The following is a 15,566-nucleotide window of genomic DNA, read 5'->3' as shown; positions in this document are numbered from 1 at the left end:
CACACACACACACACACACACACACACACACACACACACACACACACACCCCGGGCCTACTACTGTTCTCGTTTTGTTATATTTTAAGTATATTAAATTTTGTCTGCTAAGAACAGAAAGCTTTTCACATCCTGACACTAATTCACTTTCGAGGCTGACAATGAGTACTCTCGGGAACCAGCTGACCATTCTTCCTAGATTCTCTGTAAGTTGCTTTTAACATAAAAATCAACAGCCAGGGATTTAGCTCAGGGGCAAACACAAGGTCCTGAGTTCGATCCCCAGTACCGGAAACAAACAAACAAAAAAAGAATCAACAACCACACAATGGATTTGCTACATCAGATCCAAACTTCAGACAATTTGGAGGCAGGCAGTGAAAATATTTTCTTGTAACTCTCACTGAAAACTTCCATGTCAACCTCTTTTCTAAAACAGACACTGAAACAAGGCCTGACAGACACGAGTCTACATCATGCACACTGGAATGGACTGTTCAAAATGTGGACAATTGTAGGAAACTGGGAAGACATGATCTTCACAGTTACTGTGAAATCAGCAGAAGAGGACTCAAGAAAGGGAGTCACGACTGCCCAGACTGTCAGCGAGGCCCCTGTTATGACAGCTTCCGGATTAGCAGGGGGCCTGGCCTTCCCTCCGAGGAAGATGATCAGAGGAGATGGCCCAGGCAGATGCAGCCCTCATGGACTCTGTCTTCGGAGGTCAATACAGCCCCCATCTCAGAGGGACTCAGTGCTTAAGAGCTCTACATTCTCTGTCCCGTATCTGTTGCATGACAGCTTTAAAAGAGCTCAATTAGTTCAGGCAGACTTGTAAGTCTCAATCTCTTGTAGTATTTAATGAGGGTGAACAGAATGTGCCCAAGCTGTGCTGCGTGAACGAAAAGAGATGCGTTGAAATATCACTGCCCTCAAGGAGCCACAAGGCAAAAGTAAAAGGAGCACAAGAGTGTTTCCCCTGAGTGTTCAGGGCAGGGGTGCAGATGATCAAAGTAATACAGACTAAATCGTGAAAAAGCCACTTAGCAGTTTCAAGCAAGCAAGGAATCTCAGGATATCTCTGTGACTGAGGTGCTGCTCTCAGCTCTTATCTGTGAAGGAGGTGGAGGTTGGGTAACAGGCCAATAATGTCCACAGGGTCTCTCGATTCCTCATGTGGCTCAGCACCCTGGAGACCAAGCTAGCCAGTGGTTCACACTGAAAAGAAGCTGGATGCCAAGCCTGAAGTGAGGGACAAAGGGGACCTGGGTAGGGCGGAGCAGTCTGGCCACCAGCCCTGCAGAGACCACGCTCACCCCCACTCACCGCTACTGCCCACCAGTGGCGCAGTCTGCACACAGCATACGCAAGGATCAGTACTTTAAACCGGAAAACTGCCAAGAGCTGAGGGAAGCAATAAAAACACAAAGACAAGTTATTTAAAACACATGAAATGAAAGCAACTCAGCTTTCTGAACTTGCCAGACCATCTCCATCACTCTGATTGTAGGGGACCCAGCCTTGATGGGCACTGATGCCTAGACCAGCACGGGGGAGCCCTTGGGCCAGCTCTTGAGGTAAAACTACTCAAGTCAGGTTTCACATGAATTTTCCACAATCACAAGTAGAACATTACAAAAAATAACAGCATTTTCCTCACAAAATCATAAATACAGGTGTCTCTTCCTTTCTATGACTAGGACATGTCAGCGAGTTCTATCTTAGCCACATGACAGAATACAGGTTCCCAGCCGGGTGCAGGGAACAGCTCCTTCTTTGGCCCTCCCTCATCACCTGTACACCTCTTCTTTCCTTGGCAATGTCACACACTTCCTGGGCAGTGGGGTAAGTGGGAGGACAATTCAGAGAAAAAGAAATAAGGTGAACATTCGAGAAAACAGGCTGGCACTGAATCTGAGTACTTTAGAGGAACTCTGACTTTTGGTTTCAGTTTCTTCAGATCTGAAGTGAGACGTAAAATTTAAAACACTCACAAATATATCAAAATAAGAAGAGTAGTAGTCATACTGCACCACCTCCTTCTCCAACGTGTTCTCAATGCCTCCATTCACCTAGGAAGGAGAGGAAGAAGCACAAAGAGGAGGGATTTACATGAGAAAAAGAAACAAGAATATGGTTTCCTATAGACTTCCCTGCCCATCTCCTCAAAATCTACAAATGTTCAAATCTGGAAGAAAAAGATCTCAATTTTTAACAGAAAAGGACTAAATAGCATGTCTCACTTCCTCAGTTTTTTTCACACACTCATCACATGGATATAAAAGTACAATGAAAAATGATGCAGTTCATACTGTGGCAAATTAACACGTTACATAAAATAAGGTAGTTTTTCAATCATACAAATTGATGTTTCTGCACACCGGGCAGCACTTGCCAGCTTTACGTTTTGCAAAGCCAGGCTTCCCTAACCCAGACCAAATATGTATGAAGGTAGTTGGCATGACTCAAGGATGGAAGTGGCTCACTGTCTTTATTTGCTATTAACATTTTAAAATTCTGCACTCTTATCAATTTAAATATGTCACTGGGATAAGAGAACCAACAATAGACTAAACGTATGATTATACATGATGAAGTTATAGTTAATGATGAAGATCAAGCTTGGCAAACTTTGTGTTCTTTCCTAATTAATTCTACCATCAAAATGAATGTCAAATCATTAAGTTCAAAATTACAAATAAAATCACTAAAACAATTTTTTTCTTTTTTGTGCCACCAGGGATTAAATCCAGGACCCTCCCAATGAGCTACACATCCTCAGCCTTTTTATTTTGAGACAAGGTCTTCCTAAATTACTAAGTTGCCAGGGCTGGGCTCGAATTTTGGATCCTCCTGCCTCAGCCTCCTGGGGTTCTAGGATTATAGCGAGCACCATTGGGCCTAGCTGAGAACAATATTCTTAAGAAATCAAGTTAGGGAACACATGGCGACCACTGATGCAGCACCACGCAGGCTCTGTCATCATGAGGGCCCAGCGTCAGCCTGGTCACAGAGGATGAAATGTGTAACATTAATTTCAAGCTTCCAATTCTAACACAGTCTTGGTGAACAAATACAGATGCTCTGTAAAACAATAAAGTCCAATTAATCAAACAACGAGGTAAAAGAGAAAGAAATAAAAAAGGAAGAGCTCTATAAGGTTTCCCAATCATTCAGCTGAGAATAAAAATTGCCATGGCTGGATTTGATTTGTTATGAGAGAGAAAGTGGTAAACACTACTTCACGTCTTAGAGTCCATGAAGGTTTTGATTTCTGTGTCATTAGCAGGGACGGGCTATAGATCCGCCTGACTACACATCTTTACAAATGAACACAACTAAAAACCTGGGAACAGGGAAAGGTCACTCATTATTAAAAGCCAGTCAATGCTCTCCTCTCAATGCTGTCTCTCCAAACTAAGGACACTTCCCAGTAGCCGGAAGATTAAAAGATTGATTATCCCATGTGGTCCCAGTAAGGTGAGGTTGTCCCCCTTAGAGCCCCTTCCCTGTCTGCAAAGAGCAGTGGCCAGGTCTCTAAATCTGCACTGCCTGTAAGTGGGGATATTTAGAATATATATCTACAACCCTAACTTGCATTCTAAATTCATCTTTATCTAGCTCAAGGTGTCTTAAATAGACTGACTCTATAGCTTCTCAAAAAATCCCTTCCCAATCAAGTTCTTTCTGGCACAATTTGAGTGTCCCTCATCCAAACACTTGAAATCTGAAAAGCTCCAGAATCCAAAACATTTGGTGCACAAACATGGGCACCATAGATAGAAACTTTTACAGGTGACATGTGAGGGGTCTTGGCCCCACTGCAGCCCATTAAAAATACAGTACACAAAATTCTTTTCAGGCTATGTATGAGTAAATGAATTTTGTATTTAAAATAGGGTCTCATCCCCAACTGTATTATTATGCATTCAGGTGAATAAAAAAATTCCAAAGTCTATAATACTGCTGGTCCCACACATAGGGGATAAGGGATATCCCATCCAAACTATTCCTCCTCACTTTACTATAATTAGGCACCTTGGAATCACCCTTCCATGTGGGAGTGGATCACTCCTTCTTCCAATTATCAAGTTTGCTGCTCCTCCTCCTTCGTGGACCTCCCTCCTTTCATCCCTCCTCCAGAGCTTCCCTGAACAGTTTCTAGTCAATGCTCCCACTGCCCCTTGCCCCTAATTTAATCCAGTTGCTCACCACTGCCACCATCACCTCAGGCCATTCACCAAATATCTTCAGGGCACCTACTGAGCATTGGGCCTTGTTCTAAGTACAGGAAATACGTCGGCAAACAAAAACGTCTCTATCTTCACGGGTCTGTATTCTAGCTAGGCAAGAGAGATGACAAATCAGGAAACAAGTGTGACATGAAAACAGAAGCAGGACAGTGTGACAGAAAAATGGTGATATTTAATTTGACAGCAGCATAATAGGATATCAGAATATAAAGGACAAAGAAAATTATCATTTAATACATAGAAAGCCAGTAGTACAGAGGTCCTGAGGCAGACTGAACCTGTTCCATCCGAGAGTGAGTCAAATGGGCAGCTGGTGAACAGACAGCCTTTGCTAGGAAGGGGGCTCTCTGCGGTAATGAGAAGGTTTAAATTTCTGTGTTCTGAATTTTGCATTATACTTCTATTGGACAGTACTGATCTACACAATTACTGGGCAACATTACTGTATAATCCTCCATGCCTCTTGGAATATAGAAATAAAATATAAGAGTACAGAAATAAAATACGAATAAATAACATCTGCAAAAAAAAGGGTAAAGAATATGCAAAAATCCCAAGGGAATTTTAAAAAGTCAATATAATTTTTAAAATATTCCAGAAGCATTTCACATTTTTGAGTTTGTGAAAAGCCCTGGGGAATAATTATTTTTGCCTTTTGGGTTAAAAGGTCTTTCTCAACTACTCAATTACTCAGACAGAAGACCAGTTACACACAGTATGCAAACAGATAAGCATGGTTGTGTTCCAATAAAACTTTATTAACACAGACCTGCTGCATTTGTCTCTCAGTCTATAGCCATCTCTTCCTGCTGAACAAAAAAGACACTAGGAATTCAAATTTCAATATGTAAGACGAAGTTAACTCTTGATTTACCAGGTTTGTTTTAGACAGTGACATGAAAGAACAACAAAGGTCTAGATCAGGTGGAAAAAAGCAATATTGCCTCATCCGATAAAGATGTTATTCACTGAATGAGACAGAAATAATAAGAACAGTTTTAAAATTGTTTTTTGCATCAGGAAGTATTTTTCATAAAGTAATAAAAAAATCAACTTACATTTAACTCTATTATCCACAGTAATGTTACAAATAAGAGGTCAAAGGTGACAAACAAACAGAAAGTCCTCCTGACGTCGGATATGCCCTTCTTCTCCCTTCCTTCATAGGACTCGATCCTGGCCATGAGCTGTGTGGGGTTGATGGAGTGGACATCGCGCAGAGAGGCATGGGAGCTCTGGCTCCCTGTGAGAGTACTCTCCATGTTTTCCGGAAGGGGGTTCATCCCAGAGGAGAGTTAAAGGCACCTTTTCCAACTCCACCATCCCTAGAGAGGAGACCTGCGAGGAACAAGAGAGAAACAGCAGGTTATGTCTGAACTAATCCACACCACCCTTCCACGGCTCAGTAGTGTCTTTGCCAGACATTCATGGCTTGATGAAGGCAAAGAGAAAGTGAAATAAGAAACAATGCTTGTTGTTCTCAATTTAAACTACAGAGTTTCAGGAAAGAACAGCAATAAGAAGAGAGCAAATTTAAGGTAGGGAAGAGCAAAGACAAGGTGTTAAGCACAACTGAAAGATGATTCTGAGAAACTGGAGCAAACCTCCTTGAGAAGCTCCCAGTCTTAAGTGTTCTTACTCATGGATTAGGAAATGCGTACTGTACACAGTCCCAGAGCAGGGAAGTAGAATACTGGACTAGCTACAATAACTCATTTCCTAATGAGGGACCATTTTCCACCAAAAACTGAATTTAGCATCTCCCCATAGCCCCTTAGTAAACAATCATGTTTCTAAGCCTCTTCTCAGGAGCAGTCATACCCACAAAAAGTCCACTGCTGCATAAGCACCAACCAGTAATTATACAAGTTACAGTCCCATGTGAGATGCCAGTTCCTCCAAGGCTAGGAAGTGCTTCTACACTCAAAAAAAAAAAGAAAATGTTCTGATTTTCTCCAAGATGAGGCAAAGTCACCAATAGAAATATAGTGGGCAGTATGACTGTCGGCCAGGCATTCCAGTTTCCCTTCCTGCGGTAGCCCTCTGGCTCTGTAGAACCCGTGTGCTTTTCTGCAGCCATGAATGTGGGCACAAATTTACGTGTTCCTATTGTGTCCAGAAGTCTTAAAGCGCAGAGCATGGTTCAACATGCTCATCTTTCTTACGGCACATGAGTGAGAATGGCCAGACAGAGAAGAGGATTTTCAAGGTACTTAAAATAGAATTCAGAAAGAGACTGCTGAGATTTCTTGAAAGAAAATGGTTTCATTTGGTCTTGCTATCTAGAAGTCTGTCTATCTGTACCCTTGACTAGGCTCTCTCCCCTTTCCACATCTAGGAACAGAATCTTTTCTACACTTTTATTACTATGGTAATGAAATGACACATTTTTTAAAGCAACTGAACTAAAATATTTTAAAATATTCATATCTCTTGGTCTAGTAATACTACTTCTGGAAATTTACAGGAAAATATTAACTGACCTACAGACATGCAAAGCAAAAACTGACTACAGCTTTATGGCCAGGTGGGTGGTTACCTTGGAGGAAGAGGGAGGGAAGTGGGGGTGAATTCAGAGACTTGAGAAAGTTCTGTCTCTTGAAATGTGTAGTGGTAATATGCCGTTTGCTTAGTGATAATTGATGTAGGTAGTTGGTAGTTTCATGGGGTGTTGATTAATAAAAAAATTCAAGATGCTTCACACTTTTTGAATTGGGAATTTGGAGGTTTCTGTACTGATACCTTAAGTTTACCGAATTTAAAGTTTTAGACTTTTAAATAGTTACCAATAGATTATTAGATTGACTGACTTATCTGGGTTGCTTTTCCTGAATGAAGAATGCATCACTGCAGAAAGGTCTAGGTTTGATTCGAGAAAGAACATTTCACCTGTTTTAATTCTGCAATACTGAGGCTTGAACCCAGGCTCTTAAACATACTAAGCAAGTATTTTACCACTGACCTATACTTTGTCTTTTTTAGTTAAAATGCTTCACACTTCTGTATGTGTAGAAACATCCAGTGTGTGTTATATTACGACTTTGTCACAATGTATTTACAATAGTTTCAACTGGAAAACCACCTAGATATCTAACAATAGGGGAATAATTAGATAAAACATGGCAGAGCCATAGTAGACTGACTAAAATGAATGCTTAAGAAATATTTATAAGGAGTTAGGAAAATGCTTGGATTACAACTAGATTAAAAATCTATTAAATGAAATACATACATGTATGTTACAACTCTAACATAAATCAGATCCATCAAAGAATGTACCTATGAAATGTATCAGGTGTTAACAATGATTATTCTCTGGCTTACGAAACTATTTTTCTTCTCATATTTTTAATTTTCATATTTTGCACATACTATATATAGAACAGAAAGAACTAAATTTCAGTATTACCTTGTTAGGGTCTGGAACAGATGTCCCCAGGATTCAATGCACCACTTCCCTTTGTTTTCTAACCACTTTCAGTACTGCCTGCCATGTTAGACCTTACATGCATTTACCTGGCTGCCTCTTCTGCTAGCCTGTGTACTCCTTGAAGATCTTGTATCTGACCAGAGACTAGCACAGTACATGGCAGACAGTAGGAACCAAACAATTATCCACTGAATAAGCTTCACCTAGCATCTCACTCTCTAAATCTCCGTTGAACTGAGGAGAGAGCAAGTGTTCATTTCTGAGGAGAAGCTTGGATATGCTTCCACTGTCATTTCAGAAGTACGAAATATTCAGATTCTCCCTGGGCTTAGCTTAAAGAAAGCTCTGCTTCTCTAAAGGCAGTGTTACTATTGATTAGCTGTACACACAGGAAGCTCATCTACAATTCAGGATTCATTCCAACTATGGGGGCAGAACAGGGAGAGAAAAATGAGACGAAGAATTATAAAGAAAAACATTTGGGTGAGAAAAAGAATTCTCCTTTGTTGCTTTGGTTTTTGAAAATGAGGTTGATGTTTTAATTGTTTAATGTCCAGAGGCAACTATATCCTCCTTTGTACTAAAATGCCAGCCAGCTCTTTCTATAATGCTGCTGCATTAACAAACTAATCAAACCCTGATGGCTTACAGCCTACATTTATTTTGAAGCTCACAGGTTTGCAAGTGGCTGAAAATTCACTAGACCTAGATGGGGCTCAGTTGAGCAGTTCTACTTCAGCAGCACAGCTTGGTTTCAGACTGTGTTGGTCCAGCTCTGCCGTGTCAGCCTCCTCAGGCCAGGAGACCTAGGGCATATTCTTGTCAAGGTAAATGTCAAGAGCACAAACTAGACCACATACACGCGTTTAAAAGCTTCGCACTCATCATGTCTGCTCACAGTAACGTGGCCAAGGCCTGTCCCGGGGTGTATATGGGTGCACATTCCATGAAAGAGGAGGCAAGAGTGAGTGAATATTTGATGATTACTGCTCCAATCTAGCAGGGCTATACCCGGGGTCAGCAATCTGTCACCTACATGTCATATGTGGCTGCTGCTGTCTGTGAACATGAAGTTTTATTAAAATACTGCTATAACCATTTATTTGTGTCCACAGGGATGCCATGGCCATCTACAGAGAAGACAGCAAGATGGAAAGAAAAGATGAAACAGGGAGCATATGGTCCACAAAGCCTAAAATATGTACTTTACCTACTTCATTTTTCTAGGAAGAAGGATTTCTGCTTTTATCAGCTTCTTCTTAGAACCTAGATGAGATCTGAAGTTAAATGCTAAGGTCACCAAAAAAGAATAGGCTAATTAACTGATGAATAGTATTTTCTCCAATGAATACTCTGATTTTGTGGTTAGTAAAAATTTGTGTTTTCCACAGGTTGCTCTTTAGACATGCCAACCTTAGGGCCACTCTGGGACCACTCCAGGAGCACTTGCATAAGAACACCCCTTCTTTATTGTGTGTGGGACTAGGGACCAAACCCACGGGTACTTAATCACTGAGATACATCACCCCCCACCGCTCCGCTTTTATCTTAATATTTTGAGCCAGAGTCTCGATAAATCACCAAGGCTGGCAGTGAACTCTGGATCCTACCTCAGCCTCCTGACCAGCTGGGATTAAAGGCATGTGCTAACCTGCCTGGCCACACCAGTTTTGCTGCATTCTTTTTTCCTTTGTCAGACTATTGGCACTACAGGGAAATGATTTTATCTATGCTGGTGGATTACCCAATGAGATCCTTACCGTGTGAGAAGAAAATAAACTGAGACCTTTCCTTCTTCCAGGGAATGGCTTGCTCCTTTGCTATCTTCTTACCGCATCTGCTCCTATGCTGGGTACAGAGCCAAACCTCAGCTCCACGTGCTTCCACAAACGTGATAACACCACACGTTAACACAATTAGTATTTATAGCCTTGTATATATTAACATTTTAACAAAATGAACAGCTTCCTTACGCTGAGATTATGGTGTCATGCACAATGCTGAGGATATAAGGTACATTTTATCATTAAACCTCAGCATAACTCCCACAAGTAGGACCAAGGGTAGGGAAAAGAAAAGACAAGAATTGGCAACTGACAGCCAGCCTCAAGAAGCAAGGAATAAGGCAAACAACAGCATGTGCCTAATCTTCGGGGGCTACATGTATGGAAATAGAAAATAAAATAAAATTTTAATCAGTAGAAGCCAGAAATCTTGAACTATAGCAGGATATTTTCCAAATACCAAGTATTAGCTTAATTAAAAAGAAAAACCAATCAGCACTGGGCCAACACCAGTATATTTTTTAGAGAAACAAATTAAGTTTATGAGGTCATTTATTAGTTGGTTTCCTGGAATTTTAAGTACAGCTCAAACCCCATTACCTTGCCTACCATAACTAATACAAGGTCCCCTCCTGCCTATTTCTCCAGAAGGACTTTAGCGTGCTAAAAATCCCAAGCAGTTCTCTGAGGCATCCATCACCTTCTCACAGACTGCTCCCTACTTTCTGCCTGGAGTTCTCTTCTCCTTACTGCTGTGGCTTTGCCTCAGGTGACAGCCTTAACTCAAAGGTCACTTTCTTAAAGAAGCTTTTGCATTTGATTCCTCCCAGTCTTCTAACCTCTCTGCCCCTCCTGGAGAGCAATGCAGTCAGGTCTCCATAATGACATTATGTACCTGCTGCATCAAGATTATTTTGGTCCTGTTAAAAAAAATTTAAAAAGGCCTCTCTTAGCATTTTATAGTTCATCTGTTTAACTACTTCCTTCATCCTAGTTGGTGGAAGTGGGAAGAAACTAAACAAAGGGGGTTTGGGCAAAGGGAAGAGTGGGAGTGGAGGGGGGAGAAGACAAAGGTAAGGAGAAGAAAAGGAGAGAAAGAAAAGAAGGGACAACATCAAAACCAAAACCTAAGAAAGAAATTTTTTAAATATGCAAAATTTCAAACCTGAAACAAAACATCACTGGGAAAAATTAAAGAAGAGAAAAAAATGGAGAGAGACACTATGATGATACACTGGAAGAATTCATCCCATTAAAAATCAGTTCTCCACAAATCAATCTACAGATTCAACTCAATCCCAGTCACAATCTCACCAAGTTTCTTTACGCAGAAGTTAAAAAGCTAATTCTAAAATATATGTAGAAATGCAAAGAAATGAGAATATCCAAAGCAATCTCAAAAAGAGTAAACTGGAAGACTATACCTATACTTAAAGACTTTCTAGAGCTTCTGTAATCAAAACACTGTGCTGCCAGCACAGCATAATGACCAATTAAAACATCAATGAGACACGATAGAGCACAGAGATAGACCCTCATATATATGGTCATCTGACTTCTACAAAGACATCAACCCAATCCTATAGCAAGGATATTCTGTTTTCAGAAGAGTACTAAAACAATCATATCAAAATTGGGGGGAGAAAGAAGACCCTCAAGCCCTAACTCACACCATGAAAAAATAAGATAGATCATAGACTTAAGCATAAAAATTAAAAATATAAACCTTTGGGCCAGGGATTTAACTCACTGTGCCATCGCCTGTCTTGCAAGCACAAGTTCCCGAATTCAATCCCTGTTACAAGAAAGAAAAGAAAGTAAGCTTTTAGAAGAATGCTCAGAAAAATACACAAATCTCTTTTTTGGTACTGGGGATTGAACTCAGGACCTTGTACTCGCAAGGCAGGCGGCGTCACCACTGTGCTAAATCCCCGGCCCCAGTTTCTTTTAGGTATAAATTTTTTAGAAAAGACCCAAGAAGTCCTATTTAAAAACAACAACAACAACAACAAAAATATTGTGTAGGAGGTCTTAAGAGTTCCCACTGACTAGTTTAGGACACAATTTGAATATAAAAATGGATAATGACAGTAATGTTGGAATTTATTTTAAAAATTCTAAGAAAGGAAGGTTATATTGTAAAAATAAGAAAGTGGGGAAAATGTCAGATAAAACATGTAGAAGAGGTAAAATTAGAAAAATCAACAGTTTGCAACTTGCAGTGTAGATAGACTGTTTTACACAAGGCTCACTGATGGATAACAACTGTTTAGAAATTGTTGGGGAATATGATCTTCATAGTCTCAAAGTATTATCTCAGATTATATAATAATTCAATTTGGGATACTATATCTTCACCGTGGAGAGATCTCACAAACACTACCTAAACCAAATAATTCAAAAGCATCACCCATACTAGAACAAACTAACATCGGGTATCTTTTATTGTGTTGCAATAAATATATAACATCAATTGATGACAAACCCCCTCCAGAAATGTCCAGCCTGAATATAGTCATAAGGAAACAAACAAACATGGTACATACTATATTCTACAAAACAACTATCATGTACTCTATATACAGAAATTAAAGTGGTAAAAACAAAACAACAAAAATAAAAAATATAATGGTATGAATACTCTTCCAATTGAAAAGGGCACAGAGAAAAACATCAAATTCAATGGATAAGCCTGGATGGAATCGAATTAATAAAAAACAAAAACAAAAACAAAAGAAAAGGGTACAAAAGACAATTGAGGAATTGATTCTAGTTTTGTACTCTGGTTATCTAGAAGAATGCCCTTATTCTTAGCAGACACATGCTAAAATGCTGAGTGATAAGTGTCACAATGTATGCAACTTACTTCTAGTTAGTTCAGAAAAACATACAGACAATGGACGCTTGAGGATGGAGTTGCCACATCTATTTCTATCTACCATTTGCAGAATCATATATACAATATAAATATATCAGAACACAAAATATACACAGTATGCATATACATAATACATACATAACATCCATATATAGCAAAGAAAGTAAATATACATTTTCACTGCAAAAAATCAGTAACTGCTATAAGTATGTGCTACCTTTAGAAGTACAAAGTGAGAAACTACAATCATCCTTCAAAATCTCTTAAATCTATAACAGAATGTTTGACAAGAGATTTTATACACATACCTTTGCAAAACAAATCCTTATGTAGATGAGTTTTAGGTGTACTGCTAAACTTAAAGGTAAATCAACGTAAGAATTTTGAGCAGCCAAAAGATTCTGCCCTTAATACGGTATAACCATCAAATATCTAAACACAAATGGAGGCTGTTAAGACTTCTAAAGTACTTGGGACTACAGATTGGAAGTGAATCTGTGTGAGATTAAAGCCAGTGTCTCATAAACACTGATAATGATCTTTAATACTGTTGTTATAAGGTTTGAATGAAATAGTGGAGTCACATCATGCAATGGTTTGGGGCCTAAAGATTGTTCATGTCTTTGGCGAGAATGTGCTCAAAGTATCACTTTGTCTAAAAGCCAAGGTGTTCCTTATTTGTTCCCTATATCAGAACTCAAACTTTTCCCAGATCCTTGAGCAAAGCTATAGTTCACAAAGCATCACCTAAGGCTCAGGCACACGGAATGTTACTTGATTAATGCAAAGGACTATGGTGTCCTGAATTTCAACTGCATTTCCTTCTGTTCCTCCCCTTATTTTTTTTTAAGCATTCACACTCTAACTCGATGATTATCTCTATGTACTATTTCCATGATTTTCTTTTGAATCTTTACTTTCTAAGCCTCAAATTTTCCACTGCTGTTTACATTCACTTAGCATACAATTAATGCTTTTCTCTCATCCAGCTAAATGTGCCCACTCTCGGCTGCTCTGTTTTCTGCCTTCTTCACCCCACACACTGATTGTGCCTATGAAGGCTCTGTAATTTCCTATTGTCTTATTTCCTTCAACTCTTGCTATGAACAACGGCGGATGAAAGTATGTGCACAAACACAGACAACCTGTTTTAGGTCTCAATATTTATTTAGAAATTAACAGCAATGATTTTGATTTAAAGAGGAATAAATAAATGTTAGGATGTTCCTAAGTCAATACTCTTAAGAGACAACAATTTATTTTTCAAACCCAAGTCTGCTCTTATAGTCACTTGATTTCTAAGTAATTTATTTCCTAAAGCAATATTAAAAGCTATTATTGAAATTTCACTAGACTTGTAAGGCAGGGAAATATTAAGATTTAAAGATATCTGGGTAAATGCATATCAGTGTTTTCAAAATTTATAAGACAAATTTAAAATATATATCTTAAGAAGCTGAATATGGATGTGTACTGTAAAATTTTAAGAACTGCACTTGATAATGTGTGAAAATTCAAAGCTTGCCAAGAACATACCAACTCAACTTCACATACTCTATGAATACTGAACAGTGTGGCAGATCTCCTCAGAGAAGAGGTCTTGGATGCTCTGAGAGATATAAGCAAACTCTTCTCTCAAATATTGCTACAAATATCAAGGGCACAAATATCAAGGTCATGGGCAGCTATGCATTTGTATTCGACTCCTGTTAAGCCATAAGGTTAAATCCAACAGTTTGGTTACAATATGTTGTCTAGGGCAAATATTTATGTATTTCTCTGTTTAGTAATTTCTAGATTATACCTGAAAATAAATTTAAAATAATGTATTCTAGTCTATTATATATAATAAATGCAAATTTGCAGTGTTTTATTTTTTTTCCCATTTCATCACATACTAGTACTGAATGTATCTATTGGATATATGAGACCTCTGCTGTGACTCTCTGAACTGCGGGGGATTAACAAAACCAAAGAATCTCCCACCCTCACTGAGTTTCCCTCCTTCGGAACAGGGACAGCAGGTAAGCAAAGGAGAGCTGGGAACACTCATTTTATACTCAGTGGTCAGGATGATGACACTGAGAAGGTGGCACAGCACTGCAGGGAAGAGTGGGGCATGGCTTCCCTTGGCCGTGGTACAGGAGTGCAGCTAGCATCATCAGTGTGGCTGGAGACATGCACAGGAGAGCGTCGGGAGAGGACAGCAATGAAGTTAACAAGGGGCTGGATATGTGGAGCTGACTGTATGTGGCACTCTTAAGACTTCTCTGAATGAGATGGAAGCTTGTGCTACAAGAGGCTCTCAGGTTGCCCCACTGAGACAAACTCAGAACCCAGAGACCAGTTAGCAGAACACAGCAATAATTCACCAGAGACCATGCTGATGGCAGTGGGAGTAGTGAGAACTGGTCGGTTCTAACAGAGCCCAGAGCATTTGGTGACAGGCTGGACATGAGGTAGAGGAGAAAATGAAGACTAAAAAGAATAGGAAGGATGGAGGTTATATGAGCAGATATGGGGAAGACAGGAGGGAAAACTTGGAGAGAGAGTATCTGCTTGGTTTGGATATACACAGTGAGATACTTATTCGTATCCAAGTAAAGATAAAGCAGGCAGCTGGATATGAATCAGAAATTGAGGCAACAGGTGTTGGCTAGAAACACATTATTTCTGAGCCAACAGAATATACATGGAATTTAATGCCAGAAGATATAACAAAGGTCTTCCTTCAGCCATAATAGATGAGAACGCAAAACCTAATAAAGTACAGTTATCTGTAGAACAGAAAATAAATTACAGGATGGGTTCTATGTAATTCCACTAAGAGTCCTCACATTAGTAAACCACAAGTATTTAACACTGACAAAATGTAACACCACACAGAGTTTGAAGGATTCAAAATGCAGTACAAGTTTCCATGCTCTCAGCAGCTTTTATATCAAGTTGAGAAGGAAAAAATGCAAATAATATCAGGGAATGACTGAAGAGAGGAAAAATCAAGTGCCATTCTGGAAAATAAGCCACCATGCCACTGGGGCTTTTTAAAATTAATTTTATTGGCACATTTTATGTATACAATATAATGACATTCATTGTTGGAAATTCATTCCTTTACATAATCAATCTTAAATTTTCCCCATTCCCTGACTTTCCTTCAACCCTTCCACCCTTCCCTATTACAAAGACTTTGTTTCCATTATTTTTCATTTTCTCATATTA

The 15,566-nt window shown here is 39.3% G+C and overlaps 1 protein-coding gene across 7 annotated transcripts in view; it reads right to left on the bottom strand.

Moving 5' to 3' along the window:
• Stard3nl (STARD3 N-terminal like) overlaps positions 1 to 15,566 on the bottom strand; it is a 41,979-nt gene that overhangs the window by 11,125 nt on the left and 15,288 nt on the right. For 2 of the 7 annotated variants that reach the window (XM_010640478.3, XM_010640482.3), the window contains exons 2-4: positions 5,311 to 5,590; positions 1,994 to 2,071; positions 1,326 to 1,403 (exon numbers count right to left, since the gene is read on the bottom strand). In XM_010640478.3, coding sequence (XP_010638780.1) covers positions 1,326 to 1,403; positions 1,994 to 2,071; positions 5,311 to 5,535 — 381 coding nt within the window. In that variant the 5' untranslated portion in view covers positions 5,536 to 5,590. Of the gene's footprint in view, positions 1 to 1,325; positions 1,404 to 1,993; positions 2,072 to 5,310; positions 5,591 to 8,892; positions 8,955 to 9,442; positions 9,540 to 11,192; positions 11,262 to 15,566 lie in introns of those variants that run through there. The other 5 variants (XM_010640479.3, XM_010640481.3, XM_010640480.3 and 2 more) reach the window with 5 other exon arrangements.

This window comes from Fukomys damarensis, unplaced genomic scaffold, assembly GCF_012274545.1.
Source record: "Fukomys damarensis isolate Sample0158 unplaced genomic scaffold, DMR_v1.0_HiC HiC_scaffold_17, whole genome shotgun sequence".
NCBI lineage: Eukaryota > Metazoa > Chordata > Mammalia > Rodentia > Bathyergidae > Fukomys > Fukomys damarensis.
This window is presented reverse-complemented; position numbering and strand designations above follow the sequence as displayed.